This window comes from Onthophagus taurus, chromosome 3 (assembly GCF_036711975.1).
Source record: "Onthophagus taurus isolate NC chromosome 3, IU_Otau_3.0, whole genome shotgun sequence".
NCBI classification, from domain to species: domain Eukaryota; kingdom Metazoa; phylum Arthropoda; class Insecta; order Coleoptera; family Scarabaeidae; genus Onthophagus; species Onthophagus taurus.
Genome location: NC_091968.1, coordinates 22,052,172 through 22,071,378, shown reverse-complemented (window position 1 = coordinate 22,071,378; position 19,207 = coordinate 22,052,172). Strand labels below are relative to the sequence as shown.

General features: G+C 33.9%; 1 protein-coding gene across 1 annotated transcript; it reads right to left on the bottom strand.

Annotated features, from left to right (window-relative positions):
* Positions 1–15,624: 15,624 nt before the first annotated feature.
* LOC111427082 (trehalase-like) lies at positions 15,625–17,455 on the bottom strand. Its single transcript, XM_023062054.2, has one exon. The coding sequence runs from the start codon at positions 17,409–17,411 to the stop codon at positions 15,645–15,647; it is 1,767 nt and encodes a 588-aa protein (XP_022917822.2). The 5' UTR covers positions 17,412–17,455; the 3' UTR covers positions 15,625–15,644.
* Positions 17,456–19,207: the final 1,752 nt, after the last annotated feature.

Genomic DNA, 19,207 nt, shown 5'->3' with positions numbered 1-19,207 from the left:
AAGTCATGTTTCTAGCTGCAGTGGCTCGTCCATGATTACAACAAAAAGTCTGAATTTAATGGTAAAATATCGGCCTATTGTAACTCAAGAACCAGCAAAACGAAATTCTAAAAATCTAACACCTGTTGAAGTTACTCATCAAATTTATGTGGACATGATTACCGAAAAAGTTATTCCAGCTATAAAAGAAAAGTGCCCATCAAAATTCAAGATACAAGATAATGACCACATTGTAGTATAGATGATGGTGAAGTAATTCTGGCCGGAACAGCTAATGGATGGAATATTAGTTTGATTTGTCAGCCACCAAACAGCCCTGATTTTAATGTTCTTGATTTAGGCTTTTTTAATGCAATTCAGTCTATACAGCATAAAAGCTCGATGCATAATATAGATGAATTAATTGCTGCTGTTTTGAAGGCATGGGATGATACATCTGCATATAAATTAGACAAAGTTTTTATGACACTGCAGAAATGTATGAAGTCTTCCATGCTTCATAAAGGAGTTAACAATTACAAAATCCCTACTGGACAATTACAAAGAAATGTAATTTGTTCAAAAGAAGCTGTTGAAACTGCACGGATGGCATTAAATAGTTTATAATTTTTATTTAAATTATACTATAAAAAATTTGGTTCAATTATAATTTAATACAGTTCTATTAATAAATTAAAACTTATATTTCACTTTTTTTAAAAGTTGACACTTATTTTGGAACAAATAAAAATTTGATTTCATTAAAATGAAAGAAAAATCTATATTTATACAATTATCTAGCTTCCGTTTAATTTATTCTTCTTCTCTCCATCGTTTCTCGATAAAGTTTATCGCACCAAATCATGAATCATCGAAAATAACTAACAAATAATTATGCAGAATCAAAAATGAAGCAATAAAATAATTAAGAAATTGCAAAATTACAAAATCGAATCTTTTATTGACATTGACAGCTATAAAATATACACTGTGTTAATTAATTGGACCGCGTTATGCATCACTTGACTAAGCGACAAATCAACAATGTTGAGAAAAACGGGATTATCGTTTTCATCTCTCTAAAAATGTGACTTTTCAGAATAGACAGGCTCAAACGATTGAAAATTGTTTGGTGCCTATCTATTTTTATCACAGAACATTGATAACAGTCATCACAAGCACAGAATCCGCTTGATCAGTCGTTTTACGATTGTAATACAGGATGTTTCTGTAAGTCGTGACATAAATTTAACCACAAATACTAGAGTGCAAATGATGTTTCCATTATTTTATCCATTTTACAAATGTGTTTCTTAATATTTCTTTTACTTTTGTTAAAAAAGATCATATATCAAAGTCGAAATCGGATTATTAGTTACTAATTTACAAAATTAAAGTTTAAAAAGTTGTAAAATGAAATTGAGGACGAAGTGTTATTTGTCACTTATTAATAATCGTATTTGTAACCTTCATTAAAAATCCTTTAAAATGAGTACAAACACGACATATTTGTCTTCAATATTAATGAAGTTATGGTCAACTTCCGGTTAAGAATGTCAACGTCAATTTTGACATATTTGTAATCGTCGTGAAAAATCCTTTAAAATGAGTCCAAACATGATACGTTTAATTCTAATATTACTCGAGATATAAGCAACTTCCGGTTTGGAATGTCAATGTCATTTTGACATATTCTTAATTTTTATAAAATGTCTTAATATTTGACACAAAAACAAAAATATAATAAAAATTAAGGTTGGTATTAATATTTAAAAATTAAATTGCTCTTCATTGTAGCTAACTTCAGGTTTAATGTTTTTTATTCTAACTTTTTTGTTTTTTGAGATAAGTGCGTCATCTTTGGACTCATTTTAAAGGTTTTTTAATGAAGATGACAAATATGTCAAAATTGACGTTGCCGTTTCAAACCGGAAGTGATTATATCTCCATTAATATCAAAGTTAAATATGTCGAGTTTGGACTCATTTTAAAGGATTTTTTATGAAGTTGACAAATATGTCAAAATTAATAGTTGAAAGTTCGAACTTTTTGGTTTTTTGAGAAAAATGCATCATGTTTGGACTCATTTTAAAGGGTTTTAATAAAGAATACATCATGAAAGCACACCATGAAGTTGGCCATTTGTCTATTATATGATAACTAACTTCAGATTTAAAAATTTCAACCTCAATTTTGACATATTTGTAATCTTCAATATTAATGAAGTTAAGGTCAACTTCCGGTTAAGAATGTCAACGTCAATTTTGACATATTTGTAATCGTCGTGAAAAATCCTTTAAAATGAGTCCAAACATGATACGTTTAATTCCAATATTACTCGAGATATAAGCAACTTCCGGTTTGAAATGTCAATGTCATTTTGACATATTCTTAATTTTTATAAAATGTGTTAATATTTATCACAAAAACAAAAATATAATAAAAATTAAGGTTGGTATTAATATTTAAAAATTAAATTGCTATCTCCATTGTTGCTAACTTCAGGTTTAATGTTTTTTATTCTAACTTTTTTATTTTTTGAGATAAGTGCGTCATCTTTGGACTCATTTTAAAGGTTTTTTAATGAAGATGACAAATATGTCAAAATTGACGTTGACGTTTCAAACCGGAAGTGATTGTATCTCCATTAATATCAAAGTTAAATATGTCGAGTTTGGACTCATTTTAAAGGATTTTTTATGAAGTTGACAAATATGTCAAAATTAATAGTTGAAAGTTCGAACTTTTTGGTTTTTTGAGAAAAATGCATCATGTTTGGACTCATTTTAAAGGGTTTTTAATAAAGAATACATCATTAAAGCACACCATGAAGTTGGCCATTTGTCTATTATATGATAACTAACTTCAGATTTAAAAATTTCAACCTCAATTTTGACATATTTGTAATCTTCAATAAAAATTTTTTAAAATGAGTACAAACACCACATGTTTATCTTCAATATTAATGAAGTTAAGGTCAACTTCCGGTTAAGAATGTCAACGTCAATTTTGACATATTTGTAATCGTCGTGAAAAATCCTTTAAAATGAGTCCAAACATGATACGTTTAATTCCAATATTACTCGAGATATAAGCAACTTCCGGTTTGAAATGTCAATGTCATTTTGACATATTCTTAATTTTTATAAAATGTCTTAATATTTGACACAAAAACAAAAATATAATAAAAATTAAGGTTGGTATTAATATTTAAAAATTAAATTGCTCTTCATTGTAGCTAACTTCAGGTTTAATGTTTTTTATTCTAACTTTTTTGTTTTTTGAGATAAGTGCGTCATCTTTGGACTCATTTTAAAGGTTCTTTAATGAAGATGACAAATATGTAAAAATTGACGTTGACGTTTCAAACCGGAAGTGATTGTATTTCCATTAATATCAACGTTAAATATGTCGAGTTTGGACTCATTTTAAAGGATTTTTTATGAAGTTGACAAATATGTCAAAATTAATAGTTGAAAGTTCGAACTTTTTGGTTTTTTGAGAAAAATGCATCATGTTTGGACTCATTTTAAAGGTTTTTTAATAAAAAATACATCATGAAAGCACACCATGAAGTTGGCCATTTGTCTATTATATGATAACTAACTTCAGATTTAAAAATGTCAACCTCAATTTTGACATATTTGTAATCTTCAATAAAAATCCTTTAAAATGAGTACAAACACGACATATTTATCTTCAATATTAATGAAGTTATGGTCAACTTCCGGTTAAGAATATCAACGTCAATTTTGACATATTTGTAATCGTCGTGAAAAATCCTTTAAAATGAGTCCAAACATGATACGTTTAATTCCAATATTACTCGAGATATAAGCAACTTCCGGTTTGAAATGTCAATGTCATTTTGACATATTCTTAATTTTTATAAAATGTCTTAATATTTGTTACAAAAACAAAAATATACTAAAAAAAAACAAAAATTAAGGTTGGTATTAATATTTAAAAATTAAATTGCTATCTTCATTCTTGCCAACTTCAGGTTTAATGTTTTTTATTCTAACTTGTTTGTTTTTTGAGATAAGTGTGTCATCTTTGGACTCATTTTAAAGGTTTTTTAATGAAGGTGACAAATATGTCAAAATTGACGTTGACGTTTCAAACCGGAAGTGATTGTATCTCCATTAATATCAAAGTTAAATATGTCGAGTTTGGACTCATTTTAAAGGATTTTTTATAAAGTTGACAAATATGTTTGGTTTTTTGAGATAAATGCATCATGTTTGGACTCACTTTAAAGGTTATTTTATGAAGATTATGAATATCGTACCCGATGTCATCTTTACAAGTATGCAAACAATATCACAGTATTGGTATTACAATATGCGATTTGCCATATTGGTTGCATACTTGGATGCAATGATGACGTTGGGTGAGATAATTAATTAACACACTGTATGTTATATAAAAATTTATATTATTAAATTTCAATTTTTTTTTTCAAAATTTATTTCAAAACCGTTGATACAAAAAAAAAGAAATAATTACATGTAAATACTATGGATTACAGAATATGTAATTTCCGAGCTGTAAAATCAGGTGATCAAGAACTCCGAGGTATTTAATAGCTTCATCTTTTGCTTTCCACTGTATTTCTTGATCGTTTATAATAATGTAAGGAACATTTCGATAATGTCTTAGCGAAAAAATCTTGATCTGGCATTGAGCAGAATGGCCCATTTTGATAACCATTTCTGAATTTTGTCTACTGACCTTTGAAGTGTCTCAATAGCATCAATAAGGTCGTTTTGTCCCATTATTAACATTTCGGGCCATTTCGAAGTTTACGTCGGTCGGGATATCATGCATAAAGATATTGAACAGAGCAGGGGATAAACTACTATCTTGTGGGACGTGCAAGTATTCTTCGAGTGCTGGAAGAGTATCCATTGATGGAGACGGAAAAGTTCTCTCCTCCAGGAAGAAAAACAGAATGGCAAATAAATAGTTCCTTAACCCTGTTTGATTGAGCTTGCATTTTAATCCTTCAGTCCAGACAGTATCAAAGGCCCTTGCTACATCCAGCGAAACAACAGCTGTAAACTTTTTAGCCTCGAACCCTTCCTCGATATATTGCGCTACTCTTGCCAGTTGGTGAACCATGGAATGTCCCTCTCTAAATCCGTACTGTATGTTTGGGATTATCTTGAGGAGGCTTAACTCTTCTTGTAGTCGATGATGGATGACTCGTTCGAATAGTTTAGATAAAGGTGAGAGGAGACTGATTAGGCGATAATTGGCTTTCTGAACATTAGGATTTGCGCTTTTTTCCATACTACCGGAAAGTAGCCAATTTCCAAACAGCGATTCAAAATTCCTATGATGTGATTTAGTAGTTTCTCCGGAAGGTGTTTTATTACTATATTAGGTATCTGATCTAGGCCTGGAGCTTTTTTAATGGCGAGGTTTGCTATTTATATCTTTAGGTTTTCTACTGAGATTTTGTCGGTCTCGGTAATTGCTGAAGTTAGTAGATGGGATTCATTATATTATTGGATTGTGGTAATGTAACGAATACAGATGTTTCATTGACTAATAGGGTAAGTATTTCTTCATATGTCCTAGTTCATATTTTCCTAGTGGTCTTCCACAAGCCCGGGTCATTTGCTTCAAAACTTTCGATGAGTTTTCTATAATTGTTGATTCTATAGAAATTGTATTCTATAGTCTATTCAGTGTAGTTTTTATTTCTGGGTTACGCGTCTGTTGCCATTCTCGGCGAACCCTCCGTTTTTCCTTGATTATGTCTAAGATGTTCTTAGGGGGAAGGTTGTAATTGCTTGTAGGATTCCTTTTGAAAGGTTTCGTTGAAGAGACAGTTGCTTCCTTAATCTTTGAAGACAGCGAACGGATTTTTGCGTCTAACTCGTTCGAAGTAGCTGATGTTGGTAAGTTGAATTCTTGATTATTCAGTGAGTCTCCAAACTCTGCCCAGATGATGAATCCATTGTTCAGCTTTGTAATTTTAGGTTTGTTTTGCAAGGGTGATGATTACTGGCAAATGATTCGAGTTTAACTCGCTGATTACACACAGATTTAACTGGATGGTAAAATTTTTGGTTATTACTATATCTAAAATATCCGCTTCTATATGGAAAGTAGGTAAAATAGATTGGGCACTTGAAAACCGTATTTGGTTGCTAATAATTCCAGATTCAGTCCCGATGGATTATCTGCTCTGCATCCCCAGAGTTTATTCTTGCTGTTAAGATCTCCTATAAGTAGGGTAGGTATAGCTACTCAACATTGAACTTATGTCAGATTCTAGTAGTTTTTTGTTAGGTTGTTTGTATCCATATATGATATTAACTGGAGTTGAGGTGTTTGTTTGGATTGCTATTGGCGTTACTTCAATAGCGGTGGTTTTACAGCTAAATTGATGTTGTTGAATTTGTCTTTTAATTATAATCGCTCTATACAGGGTGTCCCGTTAAACGTACGGGGCGGCTGTATCTCTAGAACGGTAAGGCCTAGAGGTTTGGGAAAAAAATCCTTATAAGCAAAGTGACCAAGAGAAATAGCTAGAAATTATTTTGAAGTTCGTAATTCGACCGCTAGGGGGCGTAACTGCCATTGAGAAACATAAAGTTCCCGCTATCTCAGAAACTTAAACGATGAGCTATAACTTTGACAACATCATTTAATAGCTTGGATAATACCGCATCGCTTTTGTTTTGTGATATTTCTCATATCTGTCATAATAAGGGAGGGGGAGGCCAATGCGTTTTCATATGTTTACATTTTAATATCTCCTAGACCATTCAACCGATTTGAATATTTTCGGTGTTGTTTGAAAGAGCATTTTATGCTCTTTTTAAAGATATTTTCAGTAAGACCGTCTGCTTTAAAACAAATGAGCTAGAGGACGTTATCTGCAGCGATTACATATTTTTGTGATTTTTGAAGAAAAGTTAAATGGAACGATACTATTTACTTCACAGAACCTTAATCACCTTAAAATTTGCTAAATTTTAGTGAAAACCGCATCTCGATATCGCCACCCGTTCTCGAGTTATAGAAGAAAATGTTAAAAATTCGTATATCTTAATCGGATCAAGTTACCTTAGGAAACAAATAAGAGAGAACAAAAATTTTATTATATAGAACCTTCCTTCATACTTTATCCAAGCTTAGAACTGCTTCAAAACTACTTTTGAGGCGTGTTGAAAAGCCAACGGATCAATGAAACATCAACAATGATAATAAAACAAAATAAACCAAAACACTTAGAATAACTAAAATTTTTGGCAAAAATAACTCACTAATGTGTGAAATGCCTTCCATAAACCTCGATGCATTTATTTAATCTAGTCTCGGCCCTGGACACGTTTCTACTGGTATTTAGTGTTTTGTCATATTTTCCCTGGTTATTGTTTTTTCTTGAAAAGTCAGGTCGTTTAATCTACCCAATAGATAAAGGGGTGAAAGCAATATGGGTTTTGCTCGAACCAAGAATGCATATTATGCAAGTTTACATCAGCTTGTGGACAGATGCTTCATGCATCCATAGCATTTGTGATAAAAGGTTTGGATTTGCCCAAATCATATTTAAAAGTCAATGGTAATAGTTCAGTCTGTTATCATAGTACATTGGCCTCCCCCTCCCTTATTATGACAGATATGAGAAATATCGCAAAACAAAAGCGATGCGGTGTTATCCAAGCTACTAAATGATGTTGTCAACGTTATAGCTCATCGTCTAATTTTCTGAGATAGCGGGAATTTTATGTTTCTCTATGGCAGTTACGCCCCCTAGCGGTCGAATTACGAACTTCAAAATAATTTCCAGCTATTTCTCTTGCCCACTTTGCTTATAAGGATTTTTTTCCCAAACCTCTAGGCCTTACCGTTGTCGAGATACAGCCGGTCCGTACGCTTAACGGGACACCCTGTATACATTATATCCTGCTATTCGGAAAGTCTCACTTGGAGCTAGCTGTGTTTCCGTGATACAAGCTACATCAATCTGATAGCGAGCCAAAAACGCAATAAGAGTTCGTTGTTTTTTAATAAAATTGGCGTTAAAATTTCGTCATGAATTAAATGTGGAAGTAAATGGTTAATTACGAATGTTTTGATTTGTGGTATTAGGAAAACAAGGAAATCTTTAAGATAGGAGAGGTGTCTGTGATTCTTAGAATTGTTGTTGGTTTGGTTGTGATGCGTAGCTCCTGATATTAGTCTTTGTTTGAGGTATTGCTTATGAGCTCTGAGTTCTTTGCGCAAGATGGACTGAAGTTGTTTGACGATGGTATTTGTTCTGATATTCGATCTGAATTTTACAGCCTCGATAACTTGCTGGATGATCTTGGCCACAATTGGCACACTTTGGTGGGTCAGCTTGAAGTTTTTTGCAATTACTGTGGTTGTAATTTCCACCGCATTTCACGCACCTAAGACTCATTGAGCAGTAATTTTTTGTATGTCCATATCGTTGGCAGTTATGGTTTCGACTGTGATGATTGCGTTGGAAATTTCCTTGACTTGTTAAATTTCTTTGGCGTTCTCTGTGGTTTTTATGTCTGCTGCGCATAATATATGGGGTATTTCGACTTATTGAGCAATCTCGTGACTCTTATGACTGGTAGCTTTAGTTGATTCAATTCGGATTTGATTTCTTGATCGGATATTGATATCGGGACATTGCATAAAATCACAGAAGGAGGTTTGCTGGAGGAATCTTGATAGGTATGGAAAGGAATTTTGTTTCTTTGTAGAATTTGGTGACCGCTCTGTAATCATCAGCATGGGTTAGCTTTACTTTGGTATTTGAATTTTTGTAAGTAGTAGTGAATATGTAGTTGCTGGTGGTTTAGGACACTATGGATAAAAAGAGGGGGAATTTTTTGGCTTTTATTTTATTATTAGGGTTGTTTGAAGCCGAAATACTATGTTATTAGGCATGTTTATTTTGAGATAGAAGCGTTGTGGGATCCCATGAGTACCTCTTGTTGATTTCTTTGATGGGAGGAGATAAATGATCGCTTTTAAGGGGATTAAAAATGTTTATAACTGCAATAACTTTACACATTGTTTATTATTCCGACCGTGATAAATCCCCAATCGAGACTCAAATTTCTGATTTAAAATCAATAACAGTTTTAGAGTTATTCCATTGTATTAAAACAACGAGATAAGAAGCTATATTATTGAGCAATAAAAATAATAACGTTCTGTTGAGTTTAAAAAATCCATTTGCAGAAATGACCGGAGAATGATAAACGATTCTATTTGATAAAATTAATAAAACTTCTCTCGAATTTCTTTCCAAAATGGGATTTTCCCGTTTTAATTTAACGATTGTCTTCAACACAAGCGAGGATAAATCCATCATCTCATTATTAATCGATTGAGAAGTAATCGATGATAAAATTAGTATCAACTAAAAAAAAATTTAATTAACACAAGATATAATCAAATTTAATTCTTACAAAACCAGCAACACTCATTGAAACATACACCACAACGTACATAACAATTTGTTTCCTTTCAAACTTAAAAATTAATTCTCCAACCGTAAAAATTTGATTTAATCCGAATAAAATAGTGATGAACGAATACACATAGAGAAGAAAAATTGTTGACCCAAACAGCTCATTAATCATCTTCATCACATCGCAAATCAGATCGTAAATTTCAATAACATGTTGAATTTCATCTCGTTTTGTAAAATTTTTAGATGAACCAATAATTTTAAAAGCAGCGGATAAATCGCTACAATTTTCTCTTAAATAAATAAGTAAACTGTGTAATTGCCCGTACATAAAAGTAAACCCAATTTTATACAGATCCGGGGGTAAATACAATATCAAACAAAAATCCAAACTTTGTGTTAAATCACTACAAACTTTCACGTTAATTATTTGAATTATAACATGAAATATGCAAGAAAAATAAATTGGGAGGATTCGAAACAAGATTTGTGTCCGTGTTATATCATACTTTGAAAGTTTTTCCTCGATTAAGTATAAAGTGCGATAAATGTTTTGATATTTTTTTGGATTAATTATGGTGTTTTTAACAATATTAATGATTACACACGTTGTGTATGCTGCTACGGGGGTTAAATCCAAAAAGGCGATTGTTCCACCGACGTAAATGTATAAAAATCTTCTTTTTCCCATTGCGGTTAAAACAAATGTTAACAAAATTAGAATTAAGTAGAGAATTCTTAGTTTTTTTGAGTACGTTTTGAGTCGAAATTTTTTATCCAGCGGTGGGGTTATCCCAAAAAAATTTGTTATAAACAAAAACATTTTAATATGTCTTAATCGATTATGATTTAGCTCCACCATTTTTGTTACAACACAATATCTTACTCGAAATGTTAACAATACACTAACAATAAGTGATCATTCGAAATCCATTAAAATAACGATTATCAAGGAATATCCTAAAATTGTTTACACTTACTTTAGGTTATATTAATGAAAACATTTTAATTTTATTTATTTTGGTGAGATATTATGAGTTGTGATACAAAGCTTTTTGGATGTAATTACGTTTAAGTACTTTTTTATGAAAAAATATGTAACAAAATCGACAAAGAATTGTGTTTGGATTAATTATAAAAAGAATAACCTCGATTTTTACCAAACTTTGAGTCATTCAAAGTCTAACACAGCTTTTGATTTTCATTCGTTTGGGTTTTTCTTAAATTTATCTCTGCAACCATATTCAAATCTTCAATAATTATTATCAGAATTATTATAGAAAGATAAGAAGAAATGTGATACAAATGAAAAAGGAAGTCTGGAAGTTTTCAACTTCCAGAAAAGGACATTACTTTCATTATTAGATCAGTTAGATCTGATTCTTTATGGTAAGATTACTTTAGGATCTATTGGGTTGTTTTGGGGTCATCCAGAAAAGAGGATACGAAAGATATAGAGAAAGAGATAAAGACAATGTGGGAAGAAAATTCTGGAAAGGCGGACTAGAGTAAATGAATGATGCCCGAAATAACATTGTGGTTGACTATCCCATTGCACAGTTCTTAAGTGGACATGGATGCTTTAAAGCCCACCTTTACCTCCATAAAAGGGCAGAAAATGTATTGTGGAGAAAAGGGACGACATGGATGGAACACACGTTTTGAGGAGAAAGGGCAAGAGCAAATAGCAGAAGAAGATATTCCTGGACAAAACTAGGAGAATATATGAAAAGACAAAGTCAGTTGTAAGAAAGTGAAGAAGAAATAGGAGCCTCGGATGGAGAGGCCAAGAATTCAGTAACATAAGCAGATGATTAACACGCCCAAATGTGTTCCTAACTAAATTGAGAAAGGTATGACAGTATCGTTATTGGCCAAAAAATATGGTATAGCAAAATCAACTGTTTGTTTAATAAAAAAGAAAAAAGATGACATTTTAAAGCTGTAGACAATATGTTAAATCCTTCTAAAAGACGTACCTTGAAGGTATCTGTATACAAATTAATGAAAAAAGAACTTTACAAATTCTTTCTTAAACAAAGAGAGCGTAATTTAGCTTATTTATTTAAAGCATTAAACTTATGTGGAAACGAAACATTTACAGCTAGTGATGATTGGATGCAGAGATTTAAAACCCGTTATGGCATTCGATTTCTAAAAATAACGGGAGAAAAATTATCTTCTCAGCCGGAATTGGTCGACCCATTTAAACAGAAATTATACAGAATTACACAAGAACTAAATTTAAGTCACCAACAAATATATAATGCAGATGAGACGGGATTAATTTGGAAACTCCTTCCCGAAAAGACTTACGTTTCTTTATCAGAAAAAACAGCCCCAGGGTTAAAAATTGCAAAGCAAAAATTAACTTTCTTAGGCTGCACAAATGCTACAGTCCAACATAAATTGACACCTCTTATTATTGGAAAATCTAGGAACCCGAGAGCATTAAGTAAATTCCAAAATCCTGTGAATTACAAACATTCAATAAATGCATGGATGACTTGTGAAATCTTTAAGGAGTGGTTTTTTGAGAATTTTGTCCCTGAGGTAAGCTTATGGTAGGAAGGTACATTCCCTTACGCATTTGTAGATAAAGAAGTTTTTAAAATCCCATGGGTTGCCTCCAAGAGCCATTCTTCTACTAGATAATGCTCCTAGTCACCCACCAAAAGAGAAGCTAAGAACAGCCGATGGAATGATATTCGTAATATTCATGCCGCCCAATGTCACACCATTAATACAACCGCTAGATCAGAACGTTTTAAAATTAATAAAACTTTACTATAGGAAAAGCCTTTTAAGTTCAATTGTAGGAAAAAGTGGTCAATTAACAGAGAGTCTGAAACTTTTAACAATACAGGATACTATAATGCATCTGACGATTGCGTGGAATAAACTTAATCCTGATATAATTCGTAAATATTGGAATAACATTTTAAAATGTAACGAACCGGACGAAGATGATATTATAATGCCGCTAAAGAGATTGACTACAATGAAGCACTTAAGGACACAGTTACACTACGTAATGAAATAAATTATGGTAACACATCTAAAGACATAGAAATATGGAATGAAGATCGTCAAGATGGATCTGAAATCGAAATCTTCGACGATGAAATTCCTGAGGATGAGGAAGCAGAATTAGATCCTCAGCGTGTTTCACATGCTGCTGCTGCAAAAGCTTTGGGTTTAGCAGTGCAATGGGCTCAAGAAAATAATCTTGACATTAGTAAAAATTTATTGCTTCAAAATATATCAGAAGAGGCTGTCCTTTTGAATATTCAATCTAAAAAGATTCAGAAAAAATTACACATTTTTTTCAGACCTAAAATAAATACATATTTACATGTTTAATACATATGTACATACTATGTACAGTTCTGTTCAGATATAATGCGAAAAGAGCCGCTCGTAGAGGCATAAAATTGTACTAGAAACGACCTACGTTCACGAGGCATTCAATCCAGGTTTTACCTGCTCTGTAGTGTTGTAAAAGTTCCGAACAGACAAGCGGGGTAATGTAATTTATGGCCAAGGTGACTGAATCACAAAGGAAAAAATGAAGAAAATAAATAAGTATAAGCAATCCAGTTACTTTACACAATTCCTGTAGTAAATGAAAATAATTACTAATAATTACTGTATTACTTTGGTAATACATGTCGGAACAGTTTTGAGCATATTTCTTAAATCTGTAAATGATTGTTCTAGCCACTTTCTCAATATGCAAATGCAGAGGAGATAGGCCAAGCAGAACCTCCATTGCTAGAGTTGGCGTTGTGCTGATCGCACCAGAGATTGCCAATCCAGCTACTTGCTGAATTCGTGAAAGTTTACTGATAACTGAAGTCTGTCTGACTTTCCTATACCAGGCTGCTACTCCGTATATGATCATAGGTCTAACCACAGTCACATAGAGCCAGTACAGTCTTTCAGGGGTAAGACCCCAATTTTCTCCACAAAAACTGCGACAAGTCCACAAGGATAGTTTAGCTTTGTGCAAAACTCCCTGCAAATGTCCATTCCATGACAGGGTTTTGTCTACGATTACTCCTAGATATTTGACTTCCTTTGAGAAAGGAATTTCTTCACCTTGGATAGTTGGGCGGATTAGTCCATCCAACTTTCGTTTCCTAGTGAAGGGCACAAGAAGTGTCTTTTGCGGGTTTATTGAGAGGTTCTCTCCCTTATACCAAGCGCAAATGGTATCTAGGGTCACCTGGAGGACTTTAGATATCCTCGGCAAACAGGTTCCTTTGACCATAACGACAATGTCATCAGCATAAGCTTGTATTTCTACACCAACGGTTTCGATTATCGCAATCAGATCGTCAACTAGGAGGGACCAAAGCAGGGGAGATAACACCCCTCCCTGCGGGCAGCCACCTCCCGGTCTGAAGCGTATCGTATCACCGTGGAGTGAAGTAGAAACTGTTCTACTATCAAGCATATTGCGGATCCAACCCGCTATAGTTGCTTCCACTTCCCTGTCAAGAGCAGCTCTTTCCAGAGATTGTGGTATTGCGTTGTTGAACGCTCCAGCGCAGATTATCCACGTTGCGAATCGGAAAGTTGGCATTTTTATTGAACTGTTTCTCAACCAAAGCCCATAGATTTTCGATTGAATTAATTCCTTGATAATTGTGGATGTTGTAAATGGATTGGCGGTGACGTATTCAGCAATTCCCCTTCGTTGAGCATTATTAAGAATAAGTCTTCAGCCTGATCTAGATGTTGTAAGGCCAACTTTCCCGTTTTCTTCAAATCTCACTGATAAGCCTACACGTTCGGCAATTTCCCGTTTATCTATTCCTTCTTGGTGAAGTGCAATAATTGCTCGCCTCGTAGTCAAACCTGACTCTCGTTGACCAGGAACACGAGGGATGTTGTATTTAAGAAAACGGACAAATTTGAATGCACGTAATTTTGATATTAAATAATTCTATTTAAAATTTGAAGAAGAGTTTCATAAAGCTTTATTTATAAGTTTTACATTATATTAATTATATTACTGAGATTTTTATCTGACGTTTTATTTATAGAAATACTCTAAAATCATTTATTAGAGGAACATATAAAAATCGTGTATTTGATGTTCTTAAAAATATCAAAAAAGATTTAAAATAAAATAAAATTAAGACATTTAAAAAAAGGGTGAACCATTCTTCAGCCCACTTCAAACTGGGACTGTTTTACCTGGGTTAAGGAAGAGGGTAACTTCCTTTAGTCTCACAAATCGAATTGAATAGAAACAAAAGATGTCTCCCTCTTCTTCCAGTACCTGCGTCATGTCGGAGCTAACAGCGGACGATTCGCATTAAATCTGAACAGAGCTGTACATGTGCAACTTTTTTCTTTCTTAAGGAGATATATAGATATTTACTTTTTGTTATTTTTTTAATAAATGTTTATTTCGTCAAACATATTATGTATGTTAACTTTCTTTGTGAAATAAAGAGCTTTTGATAAGCTCTTTATTATTATTTTTATTTACAAGTACATAAAAATACGTATTGTATGAACACCCCCTATAACATGAATGGTCCTTGGTATTTTTGCGTTCACACTATCGAGCTTGTACTGTATGTAAAAATACACAGGTGTTCCATTTAAAAAAATAAAGTAGGTGGCGACTTCCGGTATAACCAGAAATGCGAGAAACAATGTCAACTTTACCATGACGTCGAATGAATTTTTAAAATTTACAAGCGCTATCTATCGCTCATCAGGCAACACCCCCCCGCTCAACTGTCCACCGCTAGGTGGAATGCCCATCGCTAGGTGGTCGCGCGCCTTACAGAAGTTTATCCACCCACCGAAACATATGAGTTCCACCGCCAGGTGGCGTTTCCGCGTACAGAAATCTCCTGGGTTTTTTAGTCACACTACCAACCACTAGGTAGCGTAATATAAAGTCACCAGATCTAGTAACTTTTTCACCCCAGATTTTGTGTTGGCACTCCTATAACATTACAGCGTGACGTCACAGGGCTTCCGGTTGAGTACCAACCTAAATCTAGTTACTTTTTTCCCCCAGATTTAGGTTGGCACCCCTCCCTATACTTCTAACATTGCAGCGTCACGTTCCAGTCCAGAACTCTCGTTTCTATACTACTTACGACAGAGTTTCTAATGAGTAAGTTAGAATAAGTATGTGACATTTTTTTATATACTCGAAAATTTTTTAATCATAATTCCTAAATTAAATATTGAAATATCTTACAAATAACAATACAATTATATTTCTTAAGTTACGATTATAACGCTTCATTTTAAACCCGGAAGTAGTATAAATATCAATAAAGTCCAACACAACTCCATTTGTCGAAGCAAAACCGCTCGTACGTTCAAAATCACGACCACCACCGTACCGTCCAGGTATATCGGCGTGGTATTTATCATAAAGCATTCCGGTGGATTTAAACCCGATAATACAAGCGTTCAAAAAATTATCAACAAAAGTGTGCATCAGCTCCAAAGCTTGTTTTTCGCCGGTATCCTTCAAACCATGCACTATAATGTATTGGTGATAGGGATAAACGAAAGGATAATCCCAATTCCCAAAACCTTTTTTAGTCGGGGGTATTCCCCCAACATAATTAACGATTTCTTTACGAATTAAGTACTCGCTAACTCGTTTACCGATAAATTCCTGATTATCATCGTCGTAAACTTTGGTCCAAAGCGGTACTAAGTTACTACAGGCAAACATTCGCACTCGCTTTTTCGTTATTAAGTTGTAATCGTACCAAATTCCATCCTCCTCGTCCCATAACACAGAGTTAATCGCTTTTTTTAGTTCCTCGGCTCGTTGAGTCCACGCAGTTTTATTCTGCAATTGGCCGATTTTTGAGTACATTTGCGCCATGTCGTTGAAAGCGCCGTAAAGAATCCCGTTTAAATCGGCCGGAATTACTTTCGAAACTGAAATTATAGAAGCGTTTTCGAACTGTGATTTTCTAAGGCTACGATAAAACCGAGTCGAGTCCTCCCAACGACTTTCAGCAGCACTTTTCACTTCATTATAAAAGGTTTCTTTGTCTATATCCTCTTGGTAAATATCAGCTAATTTTAAATCTTTATGATATTCTTCGGGTCTTGGTCCAGTACTGTTAACGTAATACTGGGCTAAGCTGTATGTTTTTTTATTGATGGTAACGATAGTGAAGCGTTTGTTGATCCAAAAGAATAATTCTTTTTCTAGTAAGGGTATGTTGGGTCTTAACCAGTCTAAATCGCCGGTTTTATCGAGATATTCCCTGGCTAGTTTCATTAAAAGAGGAGGGTTTGATCGACTTATGTAATAAATTCGACCTCCGGTTGGTATAAAACCGAATTTTTTTAATAAATAACAATGGTTAGTTAAAATTCCTCGCACCGTTTTGTCCATATCGGATAATAAAAGCCCTCTCGCGGTCCAATACATATCCCAATAATGATACTCTTCATATTTCCCACTTGGAATGATAAAACCGTTGGGAACGTAAATCAAAGTATGCGATTCGGGCGAATCCAAAACTGTCTCTCTGATTTTTCGTCCTAATCGGGGCCAAGTATCGATTATTTTCCGCGCCATATTTCTTAATTCGACGTCTTTGATTTGAGACAGGATTTTCGGGGTGTCCTTGTAATCATCCGGGCGCCAAATTTCGAGTAATTGCAATTTGTGGAAATAACTTTCCAAGAAAGATAGCATATCGTATTTTGATGGTTTCCCGTTGTGCTTTTTCATTAATTCGTTGAAACTTTTTAAGATCGAATCGACGGTTTCTCCCTCCATGATACTCATATCCAAGAATTCTTTTAATGTGTTATAGATATCGGCGTTTTGGATGGCCGATAACACTTGGTCGTTACAAAAGATTCGGTGGGTGCAAGAACCGATTAGTGTCGTGTTCATTTCATCGTTGGATTTAACACAAGAAACGTTTATCATTAAAATTTGAATTAATAAAATCAAAATTGCCATTAATTCATACTTTTCGTGATGTATTTATAATTGGTTATTTTTCTTTTGATGTCTTAATGACATTATTTAGTAACGATGGTAACAGTGTCCGAACATATATTATTTAATATTATATATAACCTAGTGTTTTATATATTTGATATTTAGTATTAATATTTAGTAACACTTAAAATAAAAAACACCTAGTCACGATAACCGTTTATTTCATAACCTATATCTAAAACTCTCTTTACATACTTATATGTCTAACTTAACTTAAATGGTAATACGGTTGCCTATCTACAACATCTACAGTGCATATGTGATGGTGGTGGGGGTAATCAGAAAGTCAGACATGTTGGATATACCGACCTGAACTTAGCTATAGTTTCAAGTCTCTATTGTACCCAATTGTACCTACGATTATAACCTCACAAGTTAGGAAAAGCTTCGAACGCATGGTGGCTAACTAGCTTGAATGGTGGTGCGAAAATAAGAGAATATTCGAAGGACTTCAGTTTGGTTTTAAAAAAGTGCATCACGCCGTAACAGCATTGGTGTCAGACATACGATTGGCTTTTCCAATGTTATGACAATGTCTATATTCCCACGTTAATTCAAATAATGCAAAGGATTGGTATCCCGTATCCCATCGCTAGAGTTATTCACCAACTATTCGCAGAAAAACATCTGAAATTAAAAAACGCTCCAAAGTTGGAACAAGGGTAAGTTATAAGGGATTCCCGCAAGGCAGTTCCCTAAACCCCATCTTATTCAATATCTATATGTCTTCCCTCGAACAGGAATTGAGAGAGTTTGACGTCCACGCAGTAAGCTACGCAGATGATCTAGTTATATATTGTAGTTCAAAGAGCGCAGAAACAGCAGTAGACCAGGTAAACAGGGCATTGGAGTCTCTGAACAAATTTTTAAGCGACTGTCAACTAGAGATATCAACGTATAAAACAAAATCGCTGATGTTTACCAGAAAGAGAAATATTATTCGACCTATGATCCTACTATCCCATACATATATAGAGAGGAGACAAACAACATCTATGACATGGAATATAATATCAGGAAATTCACATCGTCAATAGCTTTTACAACGGGCTCATACAAGAGTCTTGGAACGGGCGCTGAGGTTGGTAAAATAATAGGAAGAGAGATAGAATCATACATCGCGGAAAAATGGCCGGATTTCCAATACATATACACAGATGGATCACTGTCCACTATCCTGGAGATAGAGGAGTACTATCATCTACCTGACGAAGTAACAATATTTTCTGCTGAGGTATACGCAATACTTACAGCACTAACAATTGTAAGGGAGAAATCTATCACCAAGGCCCTCATTCTCGTAGCACATTGGAACAAATAAAAAACTGTAATTTCAGAACCAAATTACATCCATACATAACCGAGACTATCAAGCTAATGTACGAAATACACCAGTTGGATATGGAGATAACCCTGGTCTGGGTTCCGGCACATACCGGTATCAAGGGAAACGAGAAGGCGGATGAATTGGCAAACAAGGGACACCACAAAGAAACTCTCAAAATAAGGATTCACGCAGAAGAGTTATATCATCAAATCAAAACGGAGCTGAACCTCGAGTGGGAACAGGAATGGAGCAGATCAACTAGAATCAAAGGTGTTATATACGCTAGATGTCAACTGACAGTGCAGAGGGTTCCTTGGTACAGAACGATGCCTTTTGTGTCACGATATTTCTCGACGCTTATTGTCAGGCTGAGACGGGGTCGTGCACTTATCTACACAAAATTAAAGTAAAAGACAATTCAAATTGT

Coding starts and splice junctions, on each gene's coding strand:
- LOC111427082 (XM_023062054.2), bottom strand. CDS start 17,411: ATGGCAATTTTGATTTTATTAATTCAAATTTTAATGATAAACGTTTCT.